The sequence below is a fragment of the Acanthaster planci genome, linkage group LG04 (assembly GCF_054643075.1).
Source record: "Acanthaster planci isolate LZ-2023a linkage group LG04, COTS_SCS, whole genome shotgun sequence".
In the NCBI taxonomy this organism is placed as follows: domain Eukaryota; kingdom Metazoa; phylum Echinodermata; class Asteroidea; order Valvatida; family Acanthasteridae; genus Acanthaster; species Acanthaster planci.
In genome coordinates, this window is record NC_141780.1 from 18,389,188 (window position 1) to 18,413,971 (window position 24,784).

General features: G+C 41.1%; 1 protein-coding gene across 4 annotated transcripts; it reads right to left on the minus strand.

Moving 5' to 3' along the window:
• Nucleotides 1-1,597: 1,597 nt before the first annotated feature.
• Nucleotides 1,598-23,029, minus strand: LOC110990179 (monocarboxylate transporter 13-like). 4 transcript variants are annotated; one of them, XM_022255042.2, is made up of 7 exons: nucleotides 22,421-23,028; nucleotides 15,712-15,882; nucleotides 14,302-14,433; nucleotides 10,686-10,955; nucleotides 6,880-7,020; nucleotides 4,679-5,545; nucleotides 1,598-3,809 (listed from the first exon to the last, which is right to left on the minus strand). In XM_022255042.2, the coding sequence occupies exons 4-7, from the start codon at nucleotides 10,888-10,890 to the stop codon at nucleotides 3,682-3,684; spliced, it is 1,341 nt and encodes a 446-aa protein (XP_022110734.2). In that variant the 5' UTR covers nucleotides 10,891-10,955; nucleotides 14,302-14,433; nucleotides 15,712-15,882; nucleotides 22,421-23,028; the 3' UTR covers nucleotides 1,598-3,681. The 4 variants fall into 4 exon arrangements, with proteins under 4 accessions (XP_022110734.2, XP_086992210.1, XP_022110735.2 ...); XM_087136084.1 differs by having other exon boundaries at nucleotides 15,628-15,882; XM_022255043.2 differs by lacking the exon at nucleotides 15,712-15,882.
• Nucleotides 23,030-24,784: the final 1,755 nt, after the last annotated feature.

Here is a 24,784-nt window from a genome sequence, read left to right on the forward strand (position 1 = left end):
CTGCATGCTATAGTTATACGGAACATAAGTACAGCATGTTATCTTGGAGGGGTACATTCTCTATCCCCGATAGATAAAAGCTTGAAGTGAAGTAATATTTGGTTAATACCTTAATTAACTATTTTCGTCCCTGTCATTATTAATCATTTAATAATTTCACGTTGTACAGTGTAACACAAAGTGCAACTTTGTCCCTATTTAATTTTGTTAATTTGATTTCGCACCCTTAAGTGTCTCATCTTTACCCGGATGACATTTAATTCCAACATGAGAAGCACCACAAAGCAAATCAGTTTTAGTACCACCAGGTCAAACCGGGTAATCGTCACTGATCCTTGGTCCAGCTCAAGTAAGTTTAAGAGCCTTCCAATCTCTGTCAGAGCCACCGCTGCATAGTAGAAAAGTAGGAGGAAGGCCATGCCACCAACTTGCCAAATCTCCATTTGTTGGCAGAAGACCAGAGAGACGATCACAGCGACTAGTGCGCAGATTGACGGAGCATACAGATGGGGCTGAGTAGCCCCTAGACTCTGGATATAAGTTTCATCTGTCAGGATGCCTTCAGCTAAGGAGGCAAGGAGGAGGAATAGCAGGAGGATGGACACAGACCATCTTGCGGAATGACCGGGAAACCGGATGAGGTAGTCCGAACTTCTACCTTTGCTGCAGCATCCTAAGAATAGGACGACAGAAGACAGGAGGATAAATCCCGGGTGAGGAATGAAGTCCAATGCGTCTACAAAACAAGTGTTGTCGTGCCCGTTGACGAGCTTGAAACCTCCCGAGCTATCCAAGTCTGTAGAGTTTATTCCACAGAGCCACTGCCAACCCGTACTGGCGTGTGCACGCGCCATAACTATTCCTGAGTGCAGCTGAAATTTGCAAGTTTCAGGAACTACCAGCAATGATATTACAAAACCTTTGTTGATGAACTATCAATATAAAACGTGTCGTTCACAGCATTTTCTCAGTGTACGCGTTGCAGGAATACATTTACATGTACAACAGCGAGCAAACGACAGATAGTGTATTTCATGCAACCATGATCATGAGACCACTGTACTTTTTATAACAGAAATAATTAGACTGAATTTTGAAGTGAATTAACAGATCAGATGATAACAAACATGGCCTATTGACCCGAGTCATGTAGTCTTGATTTTAGAATGATATCGTAACTAGCAGTTCTAGTGTACAGCCTGTGTACACCTCTGCTATTTCATCAATCTAAATTATCTTCGCAAACCTAAAATTGTAAATGTAGTCAATTTTGCCTCGTTACATTCAGCGAACTTTATTCAGACGCTAAGCCTCTTACTGGTGTCGATTTTGTACAAAGCTAAACAAATAAGTATCTCTCTGTCATCAGACTTGTTTTTGTATGTGGTGTTGTGTGCCAAGCGTGTTACAGGCGCGACCAAGTTATTGTCTTATGGAAAATAATCGCGCAAAGTGTGAAAGGTCATGGGTATGCAAATTGCCATGGGTATGCAAACGCACGATCAAGGAGACACAAATTTGGACTTGCATGACTTACATTCATGTCTGAAACGTTATTGCAACATTACCACTATTTTACACCTTCCTTGAAGCAGTAAAGGGGAGAAACTTCAACAGCATGGTTTATTGGTCATTAAATTTCCAAATTCAGTAAGAATGTGTCACAGCAGTAATGGCGTTCAATCCCGGTTGCCCAATCAATCATTGGACCTCTTTGTCGTCGTTAGCCCGCTGTGGCGTCGCACGGATCACCACGGGAGTTAAACATTTTCTGCTTTACGGACAACTTCTTTTTCTTCTTAAACCATGTTGTGGATCCAGTTTGTATGGCATGGCCGATCGATGATTTAAGAAGGATTGCTTAGACGGTTAAAAAACAATATTTTTGAATGTAAAGAAAACAGGCGACCCTATAATTTGTATAAACATAGCGGTGAAGTTACTGCCGTAGACTGGCAGCCTCCTCGATTCTGTCTTTCATTCAGATTTATTTCTACTTAATATAATCTAAATAGAAATGTTACAAGAATGCTAAAGCAACCTTGTCGATAGGGAAGTCCATGTAGGAAGAAAATCTTGATGAAAGCTATTACAATAGTTTCCTTACCCTGCACACAGAATTAAACTTTACGTAACACATCTGACACAGGACAAGCACGAACAGGAAAGACAAAACAAATTTAAAACAATTTACGGCGTAAAAACCTACAGAGACATCATTATAGGAATATACTCACTGTATAATCAGTGCAGATTAAACATTACAGTATGTGAGCAAGCACTCAGGGTTAAGCTCTTAAATAAGAGCTGTCTGTACTGTCTAGTCTGATGTCAGTAGATAACAATATAAATATCGATATGGAACATTCTTTCAAATGAATTAGTACACAAGTTGATGCATAAAGATTCCAAGCCGGAGATGATAAATGTCATTATCCTTAAGGGTATCATGGTTTTTACTAATGTATTGTAATGAGTCCTACAATCTGCTGGCTCAAAGATATGCAGGGCCTTTCATTAAACAACAAACAAGAATTCTGTTTTAACTACAAGTAACTCATATTGTCCTAAGCAAATACCATACAGCACCGAGGACAGAATTAATGCACTGTAAATATATCAAAGAATGAAAATTTATCTGAATTTGTTAGTAATACCTGTAGTCCTGGAAATAAATTTACATATATACTTCGCATGACTTTTCCATGGTAATTTAACATTATGTAATAGACCCAGAATTCAGATTACCAAAGGGTAAATTCTATTTATTGGCTTTAATCCATTTGGAAACACCAACGAGATCTAAATTGTGACCGTGTTTACCATTGTGATCAAATTTTCATAAGACAATGAAAGAAGTTGAAATCGTGAGCAAATAAACACATACGGCATGATCCCTTGAATCCTGTCACAATCATTATGTACGGTAACAATCATGCAGTAATATAGGTATAGAAAAAACTGCGTGCTCCCCATGGGGATCCTTGAGGAGCCCCGCACGGTAAATCCTTACACCATAAAAAGAGAAGCCCATATTTCTTACTTGTTACACGTAATCTCAATTACATGGAAACTTAATGCTTCTAAATGAAATGAACTACAAACAAGAAATAAGCATATAGACGAATATTGGCCCGCAATAACGGTACATACAGATCCGACTACGCCTGAATATAGCCCCTACGCCTAAATATAGCCTCCCTCATCAAATCATCGCTTGCATGTTGACGAATGATGGATCCCAAATATGACGCAGTCTCACAGCAGAAACAGAACAGAAGTTTCAAATGCCATCGGTGAATGCGAACTAAGTCAAATATTCACATGACATTTTTGCGCTCGTTGGAAGTGTAATAAACTATGCAGGCGGCCATTTATTTTAAATAAATGAAATCTTTCGTATTGAGCAATAGGGACACTGCATCTATTGTCTCCTAGAATAATTAATCTCACCGCTGCAGGCATAAATATTCATAACTTACGAATATAAAACTGCTGACGCAGTGAGTACACTGATTACGGTGCAGCATGAATGTTTGCACTTAATTGTTTGGGCTCTGAGGAAAAAAGTAAGAATCTGTCTGAACATTAAATAATCAACTCGTATTAATAAACACCAATCCACTCTAATTCAGATGTGACTGTTAAACCTTCCGTATACTGGGGTCAACTCCACGCATCTCAGTCACGTGCTTCGCAGCAATGCGTAAGGCATCGGGTCAAAACCAAATTGATAACCATGAGCGCACCAAGTGCTCCCATTCCCAAGAAGTCGAATTCGTAGTTTTCAGTTACGTCATGGATCCAACCTGTTGAACCAACAATAAATCAATATAATTATTTTTTCATTTGATTACGTGTCTCAAAGAATTCGATTGATCCTAAATTAATTTACTGTACCAAAACAAAGGGAAACGATTCAATCCTAATTTGATTGATGAATTGTCATAATAAAAAAAACTCAATTTAGATTTTTAAGGTAAAAACCAAGACCATATGTTTTAGTTCAACTTATGTATTTAATCCCCCGTTTAGCATGCATTTTGTGGGACTTTACTTCAAAACCAAAAAGCTTGTACTTTAAATAACTTTTGAGCCACGAAATTTGCATCAACCTGATGATCAGAGACACATGTTGTTTTGTACACAACAGCTCTGATAAAATTGATGGAAACATATTACACGAACCATTATTTTAGCATAGTCGATCAGGCTTGCAGTAGTGTTTCAGGTTAAAGTGTGACAATAATGAATAGGGAAAGCCGTTCGCCATGGCTGTAAATCCTGGGGGATGGAGAAATTTGTCCCCCCTCCCGTTCTGAGGTGGGGATGGAATATTGAATCATCCCCCCGTTTTTTGTGGTGAGCAAAAAAGTTAAAGTGGATGGTAAAGAACTTTGTAGACTTCCAACGTCTAATTGCATTTAGTATCATTCAAAAAGGAAGAACAAATAAAACAGCCATAAATATGCCATTCTCAGAATACACATTACACATGTACATTAATACCAAGAACAATCATCTTTAGATAGAGTCACTTTGTGTCACTTGTCGTGTTTAAAATCTTCCGCCCCATATATACCCACCTTTTTCCATCCCCCTTTCCAGTACACATTTCCGCTACTGCCTTTAGCACGGATAAAGAAACGCAGTACAGTACAACTAAATATAAATTTACCGGCGAAGAAACCACCAAGTAGCTGGCCTCCACCATGTGAGAGGAAAAGCCAGCTGTAGGCTGATGTCTGCTGATCTCCTGTGATTTCCCTCATCACCACAAAACACAGCGGATAGATAGCTCCAATTGCAATCCCTGATACGACAGCATAAATAGCCAGGGTTGTGTAGGAAGACGTAGCTAGTGGGTTGAGCCCGCAGGTAACTGCAAAAAGCAATGCGGACAAAGCCAGTAGCGTGGACGCCTTGATGAGGCCACGATCAACTGCAGTCCCGTGGCCCAAGCGACCAACCAGAGATCCCAGCCCACCGTACGTTGCTAAGAAAGCTGCTGGTCTATCCCCGAAGCCCAGCTCTATGCCTTGGGGAATAAGGAACAAGTGCCACATGCTGTAAACCATTCCGTTCAGTATAGTGGTTAACTGGTAGAGAACAAACACTGGCTCTGTCAGGACCTCGGTGTCAAAACGATCTCGGAGGAACTCCAGGAGAATGGAGCAGATCTTCTTGACGCTCACTCGACTCGTCATTCTCTCTCGTTGACTGTTGGAGGACTGGCTACTGGACTTCAAATATTTTGGGTCCACGTCATCATTGTGACTAGGCAACAGATCATACTTTCTTGGTTTACTATGTAGTGGTCTCAGAAGTGCCCCACACACGACGTGGTTGAAGGAAAAAGCACCCAGAAGTGCAAGGGCGGATCGCCATCCGTAACACTCCACGAGATATTCCATCAACGGTGGAATTATCATCATTCCAATTGTGCCCCCGGAAAGAGACACACCATTGGCAGTGGCGAAAGTGTCTGGAAAGTAGTCCATCAGAGGCTTGACAGACGACACTTGGATGAAAGCGAAACCAATACCTAAATACAGAACGGAAGAGGAAAATCACTCAATTATTCTTTTTTAAAATAGTAATTTCAGCACCAGAACAACAGAAGTTATCACAACAAAATTGTGATTTTATTGCTCTATAAACTTTAACCCAATCATCATTCCTATTCAAGTGTTTTATTCACTGTTGTGGTCCGTTAAGTACTTTAAAATTGGGCAAGATGTTGCTTTTTATAGATTTATTCAGCGTACTCTGCCTATTAATCATTGCGTCTTCGTTGACATTACACTGTGCTTGGTATACATTTAGTGGTGGTACTTGCTATTTGCATAGCAGAGGGATAGTAAGGGAGCTCAGGGCAGACACTTGAACCATCGCATCTAAACTAAACGCTTAATCCTCAAAGTCTATCGAATCCAGTTTATATATGCCTACAGGATGGAGTGTGAGCGGATTTCCTTCTGTTTAACTGGTCCAGTGAAACCAAAGGATGCTTGATCCTTTGGCTAAGGTGCTTGGAATCATCCAAATTCCAGGATTGTTTTTTTAACCTTGAGCTAAATCTGTCCACTTGGACGGGGGAGATTCACTCTGCTGTGTGATGCTGTAATATTACCCAATTTGGCTAATAACAATAAACTTCGTGTTAAAATTGCTAACACTGTGATTAAGGGGTTTCAATTTCCTGGAGCTTATAGAGCTGTGAGTCATAAAGAAAAACTGAAGTTCGCTTTTCAGAAAGAAAAATCCCAGACTCTCTACTGTAGCCCTGTCCATAACATGGGCGTTTGAGGATGGTTTTGCAAGGTGCCTCCCAAAACAGCTCTGTATACTTTGTAGAGACCATGTTTGAACTGCTAACACTGGGACTACTATTTATTAGTTGTTTGTTGTTGTTGTTTTGCTTTAATGGCGCTTTCAGCAACTCAGGCTATTTGCGCCAATAACTGTACGTTTATTCATACACTTTATTAATCAGCACCACATTACGGAGTTCGGAAGAGAGTCCAGTTTTAGGGGCAGGAGGAAACCGGAGTACCCGGAGAAAACCTGCGAGAGCGAGTATGGACTGGAAACCAAATGCACTTAAAGCCTGGGCCAAGCCGGGACTTGAATACTATTCATTAAGGGCAAATTACAGTATTTAATGTGTGCCCCACGACAAATGCAATACGGTTTATCTAGGGGTGAAATGGAATGGTTCCATTACGTTGTTGGCTAACTAATTTTTACTGCCGTTTTCATTTTCAATTTTGGCCTGGGACGTAATGAAACAAATCGTCGTCTTATAGTGAAGTTTATCAATTGGCTCTTTCTCGAAGTGTATTATTTCCATGTTAAATCCCACTATGTTGGACATACTCATCAGGGCAAAGAACACTCCCATAACAGTCATGGTGTTCGAGAAAGGCGCAGCTGTCATACAGATACCGACCAGTAACCCGCCGACGATGAAAAGCTTCCTGCAGTCCCACACCTTCATCATGGCGCCAATGAAAGGACCTACAGATCAATCAGATGGAAGCACAAGGTTGAGAATTTCTTGAATGTAGTGTTGCAGACAAGGCAGAGGTAACACGTGAAGCAAACTCAACCCATACTCAATGCCGCAGTTTAGTTGCATGAAGTGGCCCACTGAAAGAAAGGAAATTTTGGACCACCATGTTTGCCCCTACCAGATTCAACCAGCTTTGAACAACTGTCTGAACTTTGTAAGCGCGTTGGGATGGCACTAGTAACATCTCGGGTATTCAAATTGAAATCTCTTGATACAGAGCTTTCATGGCGTGCTGACACGGTTCCGGGAGCAGTAAAATGTTTAATCACATCATCCTTTCGTCTCTCACAGCCGGAAAATTGGAATATTTTAGAAATAACTAGATTGAGTCGCAACAAATGAAACATCACCGAAATTAAGTGGTATAGAATTGAAACATGTACTCCTACGTTGTTCTTTTGGATCTGTATTTTTGCGCCAACCCAGCATGCTGACGAGTATGACAAATAATAAACAAAGATATTAGCCAAAAATTGGTTCTACCACGTAGGGTTCATTTACGCTGTATGCTCCCCGTGAAGTTGTGGAACGTGTTATGAACATTTCAAGGGAGTCGTGGTGTTCAACTCATAAACACGTTTGGTTTGTATTTTCTTCCAATACACAAAGGAGTGAACTTTATTCGATGTTTATCCTCCGTATGTACGTAAGATTGAAATTGAAAAGGCTGACCACAGTTTTCGTTTTCAGACCATTTCCCAAAGAAATGCCAAAGGTATTGCAAACTGCATGCCTGTGCTATTGTTTGCAGAGCGTCAGCCTCCTCACTCGAAACAATAGTTTCAGCGGATGTGTTTGAGTAGCTTATCGCAAAGGGTGCGTGCTATGGTTTGAGTAGCTCCCCATGGTCGACACGGTTACATATACCGATTGCTCCAGCAAGATATGGGACGGAGGGGTTCCCCCACATGTCTAATCCCTATACACACTCTAGAATATCATCGTTACCTATCTCATCCCCCCCCCAGATGTCTGTACAGAATTCCTGAGCTTCCGATCAAACAATGACCAACACAAAGGTGGGGGGGCTCTCCGTCCCATCTTACTTGATATGGTTAGCCCGCCGTGCCTGTGGAGGCTAATCTACCGGAACAGCTCATCGAAGGCAAAGTTTGACTAGCTTTTCTTTAGTTGTTTCGAGGTCGATGCATGCTTTTATGGTTTGAATACCAGCTTACTGTGGGCGCGAGGTCAGGGAATAATGCTGAATTTCAATAGAGGAATGAGGTTATAGTTGTGTTTATCAGTTGGAAAGATTATATCCATCAAATACGAAAGCCCTATAGTGCCAGCAACTACAGTCTATGTTTTCAAAAGGTGATATACAGGGTGTCCATATAAAAACATATACCGAGATAACAATTACTGTAAAAGCAAAACTATTTGATACGTGTTTAATGGGAAAGAGATATATACATGCATCTCTAGAATGGGAAGAATGCCACTGTATACGGCTTGTAATGTTATTGACACAGATAAGTGAACTGAATGGTACTGGAATCGGCACTGTGACAGGTTTGCATGTTTGAAACAAGGCTCAACCATGCAAGTGAGCAGAATACCAAATGCCTTTGCACATTCCTGAAAACAAAGAATGTACCTAAATCAATCTATTCTGCTTTGGTTTCGCTACTTACCTCATACGTTTAATGTACCTTGCCCTCCACATGGCCGCCATTCCTGTCAAATATGCACATCTAACATTTTTTTGTCTGGGTATACTTTTATGTAGACACCCTGTATAATACATTTTTTAAAGTTTGTTTTTATGAAGAAGTTTTTAATTTCGTTTGTGAAAAACATTCGTTCTTTTGTACGATTTATTCTCCAGTTCGTTCTTATACGAGATCTATTTTACAATATGCTTCACTTTCTGAGGGTATATGCAGGTGTATATGTACTCAATGACACTTTCGGGTGCGGAGAGGGTCTGTAGGCATTGATACCATTGCTCGAGTGTGATGGTCGCACACGAAGACGCCGTAAGTGATATTGACAACAAAACATTCAAAGGCTAAGACCTGAACGGTTTGAGAATTTGTACACCAATTGTTACTTCAGATATATATATATATACTCAAAAAAATATATTCGCAAAGGATGTCATACCGAGACAGACATAATAAAAAGGATAGGCCTAAGTGGAAAATTGCTTTTGTTAAATACAGGTTTTGCTGGCCGAATTTATCATCTTCGCACACGAATTAGCAACAGTTTCATTCAAATTAGCACGAAATAAATTGACGATCTACATCACCTTTCAAAGAGCAAAACTGATCTTTCAATTTCATTCTAAGAGCATGCGATTGCACAATCGTTTTATTAAAAAAGTGAAGGGTCAGCATTCAGTTGAAAAAACAAGCAAAAACCATTCAAATTCGTGTGGATACTCCTGCGGTATGTGTTTTGGCGTTCAATTTCGTGAATCGGCAAGCATTTGTGAGATTCGTGCATTGCTGTTCAATGCAATGTTAAATCCTCTAACTCTTTTTTCTTTACGACTAATTTATGCAAAATATTTCGTGAAAGAAAACGTTTGGCTCACGGATAGAGATTTCTATAAAAATAATGATTTATCAATGTTTATTTGCTAATTTGCTAATATGTATTTTCTGTTTGAATTATTAAATGAAAAGAATGAATAACAGCAAGGTAAATTTATTTATATCACGCAAATTGACAAAATGGGGAAATTTCTTAAAAGGGTGAGAAAAATAGAATTAAACATGAAAGCCAAACACATTGCTTTAAAAATGTGAAAAATAGAACAAAATAAGCCATTGTTTAAGACAATTCTAAAAGTCTTAGCATACATGCACATTTACGGAGAGAAAGTTTGTTTCTTGTTTGGTATAAAATAAAGAAATTACAAATCAGTAAACTGCATCTAAAGGATTTTTCTTTCAGCATCCGTGATGAAGGCCCAGGGAGAGTTTCGCTTCTACATTTCGATTAAACAGGCAATAAGTATTGGAGCAAATGCACCGTATTTTTGATGTGTAATTTGTTTGAGATATATGAAAATGTACATTGAGTCAATACGTGGGACATACTTCTAACGTGTTTTTAATTTTGTCATCTTTCTTTCTGTTATATACGCATCTTAATTGTCGTATGTCCCTGTTACCTTGAAGTTTTCCATTTTGAAGGCTTCAGATGCGAATATGATAATTGCCCATATATTGACGAAAACGAAAGTAAAATTTGGGAGGAATTTCTCATTCCAGTCACCCAGCGGGAAATCGAATGATAGTTTTGCACTGTTCAACTGAATGAAATTAGTTCTAAATTGAATTTGCTACAGGCTATTCGACGCCTGGAACCGAATTTGAGGCTCTACTGTAAGAAAAAGAAACAAGGGAACAACGAGCTGAAAAAAACGTTGGAATACGAATGAACAATAATGAATTTGACTGTGAAGATGACAAATTCGGCTGGGAAGACCTATTCAGTGATTTGTCTAGGGATTTGGCTTTAATTATCTGAGCAAGAGTCTCGTTACTAGCATTGTGAACAAAATTCACTGCTTTCAAATAACTACCTCCAGGGCTATTAAAACTATATCCCCATCTCGGACGAATAGTAACGGCAGGTGCCAGTTTTGACTCACCAAAGGTCAGAAGGCCAAAGCCGAGAAGGAAGCTACTGACGAGGCCAGCTACTGTGGTGCTGGTGGAAAAGCTGTCTACAAAGTGGGGGATCAACACCCCCATGGACTTGAAGCTACCAAGGCACATGAAGGTCCAGAAGAAACGAGAGAACAATATCATCCAACGCCAGGGGTGGTGAAAATGCGCTGCGGTCTGCTCCTCCATTATGAGTTACGGAAAACTGACAGGTTGGACAAGGTGTTGTGTTGACAGGTAAAGACTCGACTCCGCTACACATTTGGACAAAATTTTTAAGTGAGTGAGGCGTATCAGAGGGCATTTGTCATTTTGTCCACGCGGTGGAAAAAGAAAACCTCTCTCCCAAATTCGGAATGAGAATATACTGAACTTTCTCCCACACACAACACCCGCACGTATGGTGAGCACTGAGCTGTGCACACAGAGAACAGGGAGACTTTGATTAAGGTGTTGGCCTTGTCTGCTTGCGTATAAAAGCTGTTGACCTGCCGATTATAAAAAAAGATCTCCAATAATACTCGCAACGTTACATGTGTTTCCTCCATGCGCTGACCAACCCGCGATGCGGACTTGCCTTGTGTTACTGTGATGTATGTGTCTACGGCCAAGTTGACCTGTCGCCGGACAGGCTGGACATAGCCAGGCCCCGTAGACAACAACATTGAAGGCCTCAATTGAGGTTCATTGGTCACCTAGATTTTACACACCTAGCGTCCATTTTGTGTATCACTGTAATTGAAAATATTTCACTATATTTTGCTCAGGTGATTCCACCGCCATGGGTCAATTCTCTTCCCTGATTAATGGACTGCAGGGACCGCCTCGGGCAAGGCTTAGTGCGGTACAAACGGCAACATTTAATCTAAGTCCCATCGGCGAAAATTCCAGTGACGTATAGACGCCATGTCCCCTCTCCACCTTTGGAAGAGATGATGGGCAATGTAGACCCCCCCCTTTTTGCCCTGAGCAAAAAAAAAATGAAAATCCTTACAGGTTTGCTCAGGCATACGTTTTGGGTCTCGCACAGTTTCCAGCTCCACCCTCCACTCTCAGTGGTTGACGCACGTCCCCCACCCACTAACACAGTTTTACGCCACTTCAAATAAAACCTAAACATATGAGACATTAAAGGGGATGGGCCGTGCTGGGGAAATATCTTGTAAAACATGCGTGAACACATTAAGCAAATATATAGAACAAGAAAACACATCTGCATAATTTCAAAATGCGCGGAAATATGTTAAAAAAATTATTGTGTTCACGACCCTCTTTCACTCCCTTCTGGGAGCAAAAGCTAAACAACAGCCGTTGGGTACAGAAAGTTGTATGAAGAAATTTCCTAGAATCGTGACGTCATAGGACGCAGTCCTTTATCCGGTGACTGTTTACTGTTACGCAACGAAGCGTCGACATGTGCGTTATGTAGTAGCGTCAGCGTGTGTCAGACTCAAGCGACGATAATTCCAGCATCGATGCTTTTTCCGATCATGGCAGCAATCAGTTGTCATGTTTGTCTTATTTATTTGACGAAGAAAGCGAAGGAGCTGATGAGGAACAAGAAATATTGTCTTGTCAGTTCGAACCAGAATACACTCGAGAAGAGATTTTGCAATTCGAGGCTGTTGGCCACGGGCATGGCGGCGACCCGGATGATCAACAACCAAGCACTGACTGCATGGTCATCATTTTATTTTTCCTGCACCGTAATAGAAATTTGTCTTTCTGAAAAGAAGGAATTGTTCCACCATCGGCGATTCGATAGCTGTATAGTAGAAGAATTGTTTTTTGGTCCATGGTTATAGACTAGCCTATTTCGCCAAAGTTGGTGTTCAATTCCGACAATCTTTTCACCGTGCACTGCAAGTCACTTGTTTGGCATCGACGCGAACGCGTGAAGACCGTACGGCATTAATTGCACCAGAAAGTAGTCTATGTGCGCCAGTGCAATATAGTCCCATTTGACATCGTTTTTGCGTAGTACATGTATTGGTGTACATGTACATGTCAGTACTGGTACGTGTACATACATGTAAACATGCACATGTATTTGGGAATTTTGAGTCCTCGTAAAAATCTGATTGTGTGTTATCCACAAATCTAACCTACAAACGCTGGTGTGAAAAGTTGCTTGGTAATCAACAAAAAATTGCTCTCCGGGAATTGTTTTGATTGCGACAACAACCACCGACAATACACTTTATCGGCATTCTTTCGAAATTCTCAATTCACTATAGAAATTATTACACATGTACGATGTGATGCAAAACAACATAAACGTGACGCGTCAAGTTAGTTGTCCAATAGCTCTGCCTCGTGTTAAGGGAAGGGCATGGGGAAACAAGACCAAATGTGGTTGACTTGACACGTAGAAGTTGCGTACCCGACTACGCGTCAGAGCAGAGAAGATTATTCCTGCGCGGACCGATCAACTGTCTTGCCGGAACTATGCATTCTTATCTGGAAAGTCAAGTCTGTCCAATGACGTCACATTTTTGCCTAGATTTGTCTGCTGCCCTCATCGACCAATTTCGATAAGTTTTTGCGAAGAGCCCAGGCGAAGACTGAAAAAAGCACAAAAAACGCCAATTTTTGCTGATTTAATAAAATAAAAGATGGGTTAGTCTAACTTATTGTATATAATACGGTTGAAAACTATCATATAACATCAGTTTTGCCCTACATGGCCCATCCCCTTTAAAGGTACAGTAATGAAAAGTGAGTGGGCAGACAGTAAAGGAACTTCGAGTAACATTAACATGTTTGAGTGAACACAAACACGACATTATATAGAAAAATCTTTGCCAAATACTTTAATCTCCCTCAGACTGAGACATTACAAAAGCCTGATTAATATTATGGCGTAAAGTAATACCGGTAAGAAAAAACAATGGAAGCATCGATTCTGACATCCAAACTTGAATGAGTTGGCCCAAAACTTAAGTGCGTTTATGGCAGTAACCGCGTGATTGTTCTTGCTATAATGTGGAGTAATTTTAACGACTTTGCTAATGCGATATTTGCCTGAAGGCAGCTTTCCCAAAGCTGTTGGCCAGAAAATACCACATGGTGACTTGGTCATTAAACTTCCAATGTTTCCATTTGTTGTCATTACCTCTGGACCAAGGTACACAAACATATGCATACAAATGGTGAGATGGCTTTGGCCAAATAAATAGGGATGACTGCTTTGTAATATATACTGGAAAAAAGTTGTTTCAAATAAAATGCACGAACGAATGTGGTAATTACCTGCAGCTATTGTTTACCACCCAAGGAATATATGAACTTGAAATCTACACATGTACAAGTAATACGGCCGTTTCACAATAGAGCGCCACCAAGAGTTTGCAACGCGTTGGCCAATCACGATGCGCGAAATTTGTCGACCCAATGCGCGTTTGGAAAGGGTCGACAAATTTCGCACGTTATGATTGGCCAACATATTGCAAACTCTTGGTGGCGCACTATTGTGAATAGCCCGTGTTGTTACCTAAAATCTCATGTAACTACTATAATATAACCTTTTGCACTACGCGACAAATGGTAAACATAGTATGCCGTGAAAAAAGAGAAGACGCAGATGATTAACAAACTCACCCACTGGAAAACTCCTTAAACTCAAATCTATTCCCCAAACTGTAGGAGAGTCTGGGACGACAGAAAATCCTGAGACTCAGTATAAGCCTACCACCTGTTGAGCAATGTTCGATGGGCTTCCTTTCCTTCGTTCTAAAAAGTGATAGAATAAATACCTGGTGTCAGCGAAAGACAAGTGTTACCCTTCGCCAAGAAAACATGTCCAACTCTGGTGGCAACCGTAGTGAATCGTTGCCACATACACATACAGCAAAGACAGGGACACTGACTTCTGAATTTTAATTTGTTTACTTTAGGCTAAAGCAGTTTTGTTGTCATACAGGTTGGACCATAATGAGTTTGTTTCCGGTCGTTATGCCCCCCTCGAAACAACTCTAACAATAAAATACATAGCTCAGTATGTTCCTGGTCGTTGCGCCGCCACGGAACAGTAGCACAAACTCGAAATCATGATATTCCATACATAGCAATGTATGTTCAACGTCGTAAAGCCCTCACGGACCTGTTTTAAGTTTCCGGTCGTGATGTCCCCCACGGAACAACAGCACCAGTCAAAATTATGGCAAGTTCCCGGTTGTTAAGCCCCCCGCGGAACAGCGACACATATTAAGTCATGATATAACTATGTTCCCTGTTGTCATACTCCCCGAGGAACACTTTCATAAGTTATAATCCATACTAATCATTTATAATCAATTTAAGTTCCCCGTCTTTTAGCCCCCGCGGAAGAGTGCCACATAAAACATGTTGCCACATCCTGAATATTTCATGCCATGCATATCTGGACCAGAAACGAATATCAAACTAAATTCCCTCGGGAAAATCGATTGCAAAATTAATATCAGACAATACCCTAATTCAGTAAGCGATTAGAAGAACACATTACAATAAATACAGTAAGTTTGGGTTCAAAGAAACCTCGCCCGAGGTCTATTCTGGTGTCAAGAAAACAATTCGGCAAAATTCAAGGACTCAATCCTGGGAGAGGCGAAAATCTCCGTAAAAAACCCGATATTTTTTTCGCTCTGACAATGTGTATCGAGGATAAAGGAGGTAATTCTGCTCCGGCCCCACTTCGTTGTGCGACCGAGCAAAATGCCCTTTTTTAAATGGCAGTCTGGTGGTATGGTGTGTCTCACAGGTGGCTGAAAGGGGAAGAGATGGGTTTATCTGAAAAACTACTCCAATGAACCCAAAAATGCAAACCGTCCGACGGACGCTACTGCTAAGACGGATTATTTCATTTCTCAGGACACCCAGGTCTCCACATTCCAATGACCTTGCCCAAATAATCTGGATCGTTAAATTATATAGCTACTGACTTACTCTGGGGAAGCAAGGCTATAATTCTCTATAATATGAGAATCTCTGCGTCTCACACCAAAGGAAGCCAACTGTGCAAGCAGATACCTGGGAGTTAAGAGCTCGATGTTGATAACATTTTCCGTTGTACACTGCCCGTTATACACTGCCCGTGAGTAGATTCTGTCTCTGTTGCTGCCAAGTGCTACTGATCGCGTTAAAGGCTCGTCGTTCTGATGTGCACTTTACACAACAATCGCAGTACATCTAGTACCTTATCTGCATTATGGGCACCACCATCCGAACAAATAAAAGAATACAATAAATAAATTTACAGCAGAAGCATACGCATGTGCACATTAATTAAACGCAAAGCAAGCAACAGATACTAGAGCCTCCCTTCCCCTGGGTGCAACACTGAATACGGGGAAAATAACAGTTGATAAATTTTGGGAAAGTTATCAATTTTGGCTATTTTGGGGGCACGAACTATCTCTGAATAATGCATAAAATATAGATCTCATACAGATGTTGAATAAGTTTGACTTTGTAATAGGCCTATCAAAAATGTCACTATAATTATTTCTCCCCCAGTACACAGCAAAACAGATGTAAATCCACAGTTAATCTCCATATTTTTAGAATAACGCAGTCTGTTCGAATCTTTTCGTAGAACAAAGTCAGTTTCCGTGTGGATGCTTATGTTGTTTTCTACGCAATCATTTATATCAGAGTCCTTAATGAGTCATTTACTGTAGGCCTTTACGGTCTTTTGTCTTAAAAACTGCATTATCCATGGAAAAAATGCCGTTTTGAGAGAGTAAAAGTATCCCTAAATTTTATTGTAGGGAACCGTACCTGAGTAAGGGCGCCCTCATCCTTCCAATACGCGTCACGGAGGTAATTAACATAAAGTGGATACTTTTGTCACATAGGCTTCCCGAGCACGCCGTGTGAATGTAATCTCTTTGCTTTTGGTCTCGAATGTAGAACTGTACTCTCTGCATTTTGCTTTTATTACTTTGCAGGGAGCATGGCTTTGGCCATACTACTAAGTGTGGGAGAGAGTTAGTGCTAGAAACCCCAAGTAATTCTTATCATTGTATAAATACTTCACACGATCTTCTGTCGGAGAAATTGTACGATTTACGGGGCCCAATGTGGTAACTGCTTTCTGCTCTACAACGTGCCACAGTGTAGTGGTTAGCTAGCAGTGTTAGCCTTTATATTTATCTACGGTGCCGTCTAGCCATTACACCACACCAACTGTTTTCATATTTAATAAATTGTAGTTCTGGAGTTAGACATCATTTATTGTTCACGTGTTCTTCAAGTGCTCGTCTGCTTTAATTAGGGGACCGTTCCTCCTTCCTCCCACTGTCCAACTGACGTGGGGCTGGTCCGCTACATTATGGTAGTTCCTTTTAACAATGTATCTCAAAACACATTACCAGCACACTGTCGTAGAAGTTGGTACCTCAATACTTCTACACAAACACCTGAGGGGTTAGTAGTAAGGAAATAGTCGGTTCAACGCCACCGTTCTACGCCACCCCCTTTTCCACTCTGTCTCCTCCTCTCTGCCGAGGTTTCCCAGTTCACTCACCTTGACCTTTGGCCCCGGCGCACTTTTTGTCAACAACTGGCGACGACTATTGCGCGACGATGGCCTGCGGTGTAGGTTTTGATTTGCTGTCTGATTCCAATCCATACGTGTCGGCTTTATTAATTTTCACGTATATTATACGGTAGGAAAAATATTTTACGACTGCGTAATGCCCATTCCAAGCGACGACGTATTTGACGCGTTACACAACAATTACGATCATTGGAAGTTTACAGACACGTGTCTTTTATACGGAGTCGATCTGAGTAAATCGTATAAACAAACTCGCGATAAGGTATCAAACGGATTAGGCACTGCTTATTATTACGACAACGGTTACGTACCTGTCCCTAATAAAAATTATGATGCACATGATTTATACGTCACCAATGGTAAATACGCGGGGTCTACTTAGATGGGCTTTGGCTGGGCTGATCAACCTAAAGGCTCGGGTCACGCGAGTACTTACACGGTCAATTGGATTTCACAGTCGGACGCGGTCACTTTGGTCTGGTGGGATTTCATTCCTAAAAAAGAGTAGCTTGACGGACGAGGGCGTTACAAAGGTAAATGAGTCTACTATGGCTTACGTGTATGCGTTACTCGGTGCACAAGCACAAAAAAGACTAGCATTTTGGCCACTGGCACCGGATCAGACGCGCAACGGCAATTTATTACGATCGTGGAATCTTTAATTAATTCAGCCCCGATCTCGAACAGTCGATTGACCAATTTCAAGATTCGTTGCAATACGCCAAAACGCCTTTAAATTTTGTAGTCGCACCGGGGTTATACCTAGTGCCCTCGGACATGGACTTACTCATCGGCACTTTTGAAGGTTACTAGAATAATTTACAAATCGCGACTGCAGATATGAGGGCAGGTTACGTAAAGAATTTTAATTTGAAGGCTGAGGTTAAAGATGATTTTGCCGGTGAAGTGGAAGAAAAAGTACCTGAACCAAGGCAATCAGAACTTTTACCCACTCAACCAAAGCAACTGGTACCAGATAAAAACCTTTAGACGTACACAACGAAGAAAAACTATCGGAGCCATTCCGTAGGTGGTCTCGATTTTATGTTGTATAAAGTATTAACTTAGAAAACCCCTTCGCAAATTTGAGAAGGGTTTTTTTTTGCCTAAAATTATTTATTAACCTTTTTTTGTTTTTTGTACAAAAGTCAAAATTACATAACCTACCGCTAAAAACAAAGTCCACACGTGATCTGCTACCCATCCAACCGCTTTACTAGCTACGTTGAACAGCCAACTTAAAACGCTACCAATGATTCCGGGCAAAGCGCCTAAAGCTTTCAACCCGAGTTTCTTCAACACGTTTGACAAATTTTGCGATTGCCTTTTGATCCAATCGGTTACGCAACCTTTGGACGGTAGTTCAGGAGGTTATGGCGCGGGTTCTTGCGTAGGCGTTCCGGCAGCCCTGACGCTAGCTACGATACTACTGACGATCGTACTTACGGCTAGTGAAAAAGCTGTTAAAATGCTTACTATCGTGACGCCTTATTCCCTTAACAACGTAATGTCAAATGCGAATTCATGACCTTTTCAATTGTTTCCTTAATGCGATTAATTTGGCTCCTTAATTGATTGGTGTTTCAACCTATTGAATTTTCGCGTCTAACTGATCTTATTTACCTTGATTTAAAATTAATTCTCCTTTTACCGTTTGTAACGATTTATCTAAAGCGACGAGTTCTCTGTAATTTAACCCTTCTGTTGAAGTCTACACCTCGTGTGAGGTCTTCTGCGATGTCGCTCGCTAGATCTGCTTCTTGGGGCAGTTCTACTAATTCTATGCTCTCGGGACGAAGTTCTGCGAGTTTAGGAGACACAAGGGCGGCTTCTTCTTTTGTTTTACCAGAAACGTAGTCGCGTAAGGTATTTGTTTTTTGCTTGATAGTATTTAGGCTACGAAATACTTCACTATTGTTTTCCCAGGTTAAGAGAACTTTTTTTACGTTTGAACTTTACGTACAGGTAATCTTTACTATCTAAATTAAAATGTTTGGGTCTTTAATTGCTGTTTCGTAACCAGTTTCTTTCCTAATAGCAGAGTAAAAATCGTTCACTTTAGTTTCGCGTAACAATTGCCTAAGCTCCATTAAGTTTACTTGTCTCTCCAGTTCCGTTTCGTGTAGAGGATCGACGTCTTTAATTAATTCATTGACACTAACCAACCCTGGGTAGCCAAGGCGCCGCTAGACACCACGGTCAATTTCAACGCGTCTTTAACTGTAAATTTATTTAGATCTGGCGGTTTAATTTCAAATAGCTTACTCGACAACATCGCGTAACCCATGGAAATGGCTGAGACCACGACACCGTGATAAACCGTGTTTGCGATTCCGTTTACGTCGATTGATTTAGCGTTACTCATTTTTATTATTCAGTATTTTAACATTTATTCCATATCTAAAATTTTTCGGTTTTTGAATGAAATAATTTACTGGCGGTTCTGTGTTTAAAATCAACTTACTAAATTTAACGTCACGTAAATGTTTTTTAATCTGTTCTCTTTTTTCATCGGATACCACATCGTTCTCGGTTAAACATTGATCAAATGAATTTCGATCTTTACAATGGAACAAAGCGGTCTATGCCGTGTTCTCTCTGTCGTCTTTTAACACCGAATTATACTTCTGTGTAAGTAACCAACAACTATGGTTATAATGACGCCCACTGAAGGCCATCCTACTTAAATTGCATATATTGCTCCCTTTAGATTTCTTGCCATATTCAATAATTTGATCCGAGGCACAATCATCGATAATAAATAAAGTATTCACGCCGTCAACAAGCTTTTGGTATAAATCAATCGCCTCGTTCAATTCAAATCTTTCACGATCAAGGTCACATAGAAAAATATCGTCGTCGGTATAAATTCACAAACGCTACCTAACGACCACGCTTGGAGGTAATTCTCGCTCGCTTGCTCTTGGAGGTGCACTCGGTGTTTGCTTCACTCGGTCTAATTTGATAGCTTCTGTGGGCTCTTTGTCAATTAAACGCGTTTTCCTCGTTTAACAATTTTACGACTCGAGGCAAACGTTCTACCCATTCCACGTTTCGAACGCCTTCATTTAACATTTCTTCCGCGTATTGATGACAAAATAAACGCTAGGCCAATGTACGATTAAATCGCTCCACAATGCCCTGCGACCTATGAACGCCCAGCTCGCCCACTTGGGTTCCGTGTTTCGTCATTAAATTTTTGAAATCGCTTTTAAATTCTGATCCCGAGTCTATCATTATAATTTTAGGCCAAGTCAGAGGTGACCTTTTATAAATTTTGTTCCTGGCTTCAGACGTTTGCTAAGCCGTTTTACTGGTCAACGGTTCTGCCTCTTTATATCGCGAACCGACGTCTTCTACGGTCAAAGTGTATTTAAACGGTTTTCTTCTAACGCGATCCCAGGGTAAATATAATATATCCATTTGGTGGGCGTAATTAGGGGTGACAGATTCCGATTGCAACGTCATAGGCCGGGTAGTACGCAGGTGCGGGTAAATATATTTGCCAAACGGCTTGCTTTTTTAGCCAGTTTCTAATAACTGATTTGTCTGCACCGGTATTTTCGTGTAAATGGTCGACCGCACTTTCACCTCGCCATTAGCCTTGTGGGCTGTAAAATAATTTTGAAAATTCTCGCTCCATTCTAAAGTAATATAAAATAAAATGGCGAGTGCTTTAATGATGGTAGGAGGAGCTACAGTAAATTCGTTAGCGTTCACCACCTTTGTTACCCGGGCGAGCAAGAGGGTGGAACCGTCAGAAGGGCAACAGATCCCGTCTGGTCCGTTGACGTGTATCAAATTGACAAACGCACGAGCCAATTTAAACGAGTCAATGGAAGGTGGGTAATAACAGGTCCCACTTTATATTATTTATTAAACGGGCCAAATAGAAGTTTCGTCAAAGAAGAGCTTCAGGTTGTACCCGATGACACGGAATTACCACCCAAGAAAGCTTTTTAAACGTAACTGCGCAAAAACCGAATTGAGAGCTTTTTCTTTGTCTTTAAAATTTGAGTTGTTCACCAACTCATCTATGAATGAATCGCAGGGTTCTTTCGGCCGCTTCGCTCGTGTGGACTCTGTTTGTAGGGGTGGGCGTTTTGATTTTGACTTATGTGCAGAGGGTAACGCTTGCTTGGCGCGCTCTAGGTCAGTCGCCTTAAAACCGCGAATTAACGATTGACAATGCCCGTCAGCTAACGTGTCTATGCCATTTGATAATATGTAGCGCTTTGTGTCTATCGGTGACAAACTCAGCTTATTTTGCGTAATTGTGTACACTTGATGTTTATCTGATCTAAATAGCTGCTGTTTAAAATGCTGCACCCGCTCAGATAGGCAAGCTTTTATACCTCTCGTGGGTAAGCCTTTTTTGGGTGACGACTTTTGTCACGCCTTTTGCCTTCTTTAAATTTTGGTCTTCCGTTAAGATCGAGTACATTTTAGGCCTAATGCAAACGACTTCCGAAATGACCCTACCTCCAAATTCGTCTTTCATCTTGCCTATGACTTTTGTTTTTGGAATCGTAAAGTTTCTGATCGGGTGAGTAATTGCTAAAGTCAAATAGTTTACGCTTTTTACTCAAGTAGCCGTTTAAATCGTCAGTTTGAATCTGAACGAGTAAACTCTCCGTATCCGTAAATTACTTTATCGTCAAAATTGGATTTTAGTTCGTTGTAGTAAAAATCATACATTAAGGTTTTGGATAGGTCGAGGACGCTTACACCGCAGTAAATGGGCTTATTTAATTTGGTCTTTACTCGATACATTTCCACAAATGAAAGGTTGCACTCTTTAAATGGTACCGTCGATTTGTAATTCGGTTTAAAGGTAAATTTTTTGTACTTATCTGCGTCTTGTAAATCCCTCAATAAATGACGGTCCATTCGGAATCTGACATTTTCCATAGTCTTTCAAAAAACCGAGTTAATCATTAATTTGAAGAAGTCTCTCTCAAATCAGACTTGACTAATTTGCGCAGCTCAGTGTTTTTATCGATGTAGCTTTTCATTCAAGTTTTCGGGTGCCAACGGGAAGTCGTTGTGTTTGTCATGCAAGTCTTGCGGATGGTCTAAAGTGACTTCAAACACGGTATCCACGCGTGTAATTTGGTGGAATTTTATGAATCAACTCGGGAGTAAATTTGTCTAACTTTTAAAGCCACTGAAACTCACCCACGGGTAACGATTGTGACATGGTGCAGCCGTACAAATTGTTGGCGTCCAGGTACATGATGTGCGACTCTGGTTGATTTGAGTTGTAGTCTAGTAAGCTCGGATTGTTCGCCTTTGCATAGCGCTTGGCACCAACGCTTGGTATACCGCCTCGTTTGGCCCTTTCAAAGAACAAGCGCTTGTCTATATTTGTCAAAAGTTCTCATGTTATGCCAGAGTAACGATTGTGACATGGTGCAGCCGTACAAATTGTTGGCGTCCAGGTACATGATGTGCGACTCTGGTTGATTTGAGTTGTAGTCTAGTAAGCTCGGATTGTTCGCCTTTGCATAGCGCTTGGCACCAACGCTTGGTATACCGCCTCGTTTGGCCCTTTCAAAGAACAAGCGCTTGTCTATATTTGTCAATAGTTCTCATGTTATGCCAGAGTAACGATTGTGACATGGTGCAGCCGTACAAATTGTTGGCGTCCAGGTACATGATGTGCGACTCTGGTTGATTTGAGTTGTAGTCTAGTAAGCTCGGATTGTTCGCCTTTGCATAGCGCTTGGCACCAACGCTTGGTATACCGCCTCGTTTGGCCCTTTCAAAGAACAAGCGCTTGTCTATATTTGTCAATAGTTCTCATGTTATGCCAGAGTGCTTCAACAGAGCCTCCCACGACAGCTCGTGACGTGTACTAGTTAACTGGGTCAAGGCCGTAGTTCTGTTTACAGACTTTGCGGAAGTTCTCAAATACACCCACTAGTAGTAACACGTCCGTTTCCACATGTAGGCCTAGGTCGTGGTAGTCGCCTACGGTTTTACAACCAAAAGTGCGCCACACTGTTTGGGCACGGGCGTGTTCTTTCTCGGTTATGGTAGACTGCTTTAGAGAACTGTAAAAACCCGATTGGGGAGGGAGTTGTGGTTCTTCAAATTTATTAAACCAGTCTATGTATTCGTACGGGTAAATTCCCTCTTCTAAAAGCATGGTGTTATTTGGAAACCTTTCGCGAAGTAAGTTAAAACCCTCTGGTGAACAATTTTTAACCAGTCGATCTAGCGAAGCCGCCATGAAATGAAACGAGTCTAAGAACCTAAGTTGACCAAACAAAAACAAAATGTAGTTTTCTGAGTTTTTAGCGATTAATTTTATTTCTTCCCCTTTAAACTCGTGGGCTCCCTGCATGATTAAATGTGCGTCGTATTTCTCCAAATTGTGTAAAATCACTGGAATAAACGTTTGATACGGGACGACTTTTAACTTTAGGTTACCGTTTGTGTGCGCGGGGCCTCGATACTTACACGTCACTTGACAATGATCTCTAACATTTCTAAACATGTTGATAGGCTTTATGCATGTCATACAAATAAACTCTTTCAAACCAGTGTGGTTTGTAGTACTGTCAATTGACTGTGTGGTTCTTGTTGGTATAGTGCACATATTTTATAGAAAGGCATTTTCAGGAATAGGGCCTGACAATAAAAGGTGAGCGGCGAGCTTTTGGAACCCTCCCGCCTATGGGGATTCTACTTTAGGCCATCCTATCACGTTCGATAATTTTTGGGAAAATAATTCCCAGCTGAAACCACCCCATGAGACACTCATGTTGGGATTTTAGCTTTATCTTCCTCAAGTAATATTTTGGACCTTTAGAATGATTTTTGGACGATATCGTACCAAGGCCTCCTTGTTGATGTTCGTTTGTTTTCACTTCCGCAACCTGCGGTTGATGGATTCCGTTAAGTTGACATCACGCAGTTGTTGTCAGTTAAGGTTATATAAAATATTCGAATTTTCGTAAAAGTAAATTATAAGTTTATTACTGTAGGGATCTGGGAATTCCCCGTTAATTTAGCGAATTGTGTGACCTTTGAACCTTGTGCACGTCTTTAAGGCGTGATTGGCCCACGTGGGTGCACAGAATGTACAGTACAAGTATTCTCTGTAAGTCTTGCCTCTCGGCCGGAAGTGGCCTACAATGTGATACTTTTTGGCGGCATTGAAGTTGGGCGAGTTTCCCAAGGTTTTTTCGGGAAAGCGGGAGGTGCTGTGGGAGACGACTGGGTGAATGGACGTTGTGATGGCTCGGCCGGGAATCACATAGATAAGCACCGGCTTAATTGTCCAAGCAGTTGTGATTATAAAAGAAATCCTGTCCGCTTGAACACCCAAGTCTTTCAGTGTCTGCTGAACTTTCTTTTTGTCTGCCTGGCCTCCAATTCCCCCTTCAGTGGCGGACGGACCGCCGCCCCCGAGCGATCGGCCAGGGGGCCGGACCGCTACATTACCTTATAAATTAAAAAGGTTTCTGTTTTTATTTTGGCTTTACCGACAGACTACCACAAAATTAAACTGTAAATTTTTACCTGTATACGAGA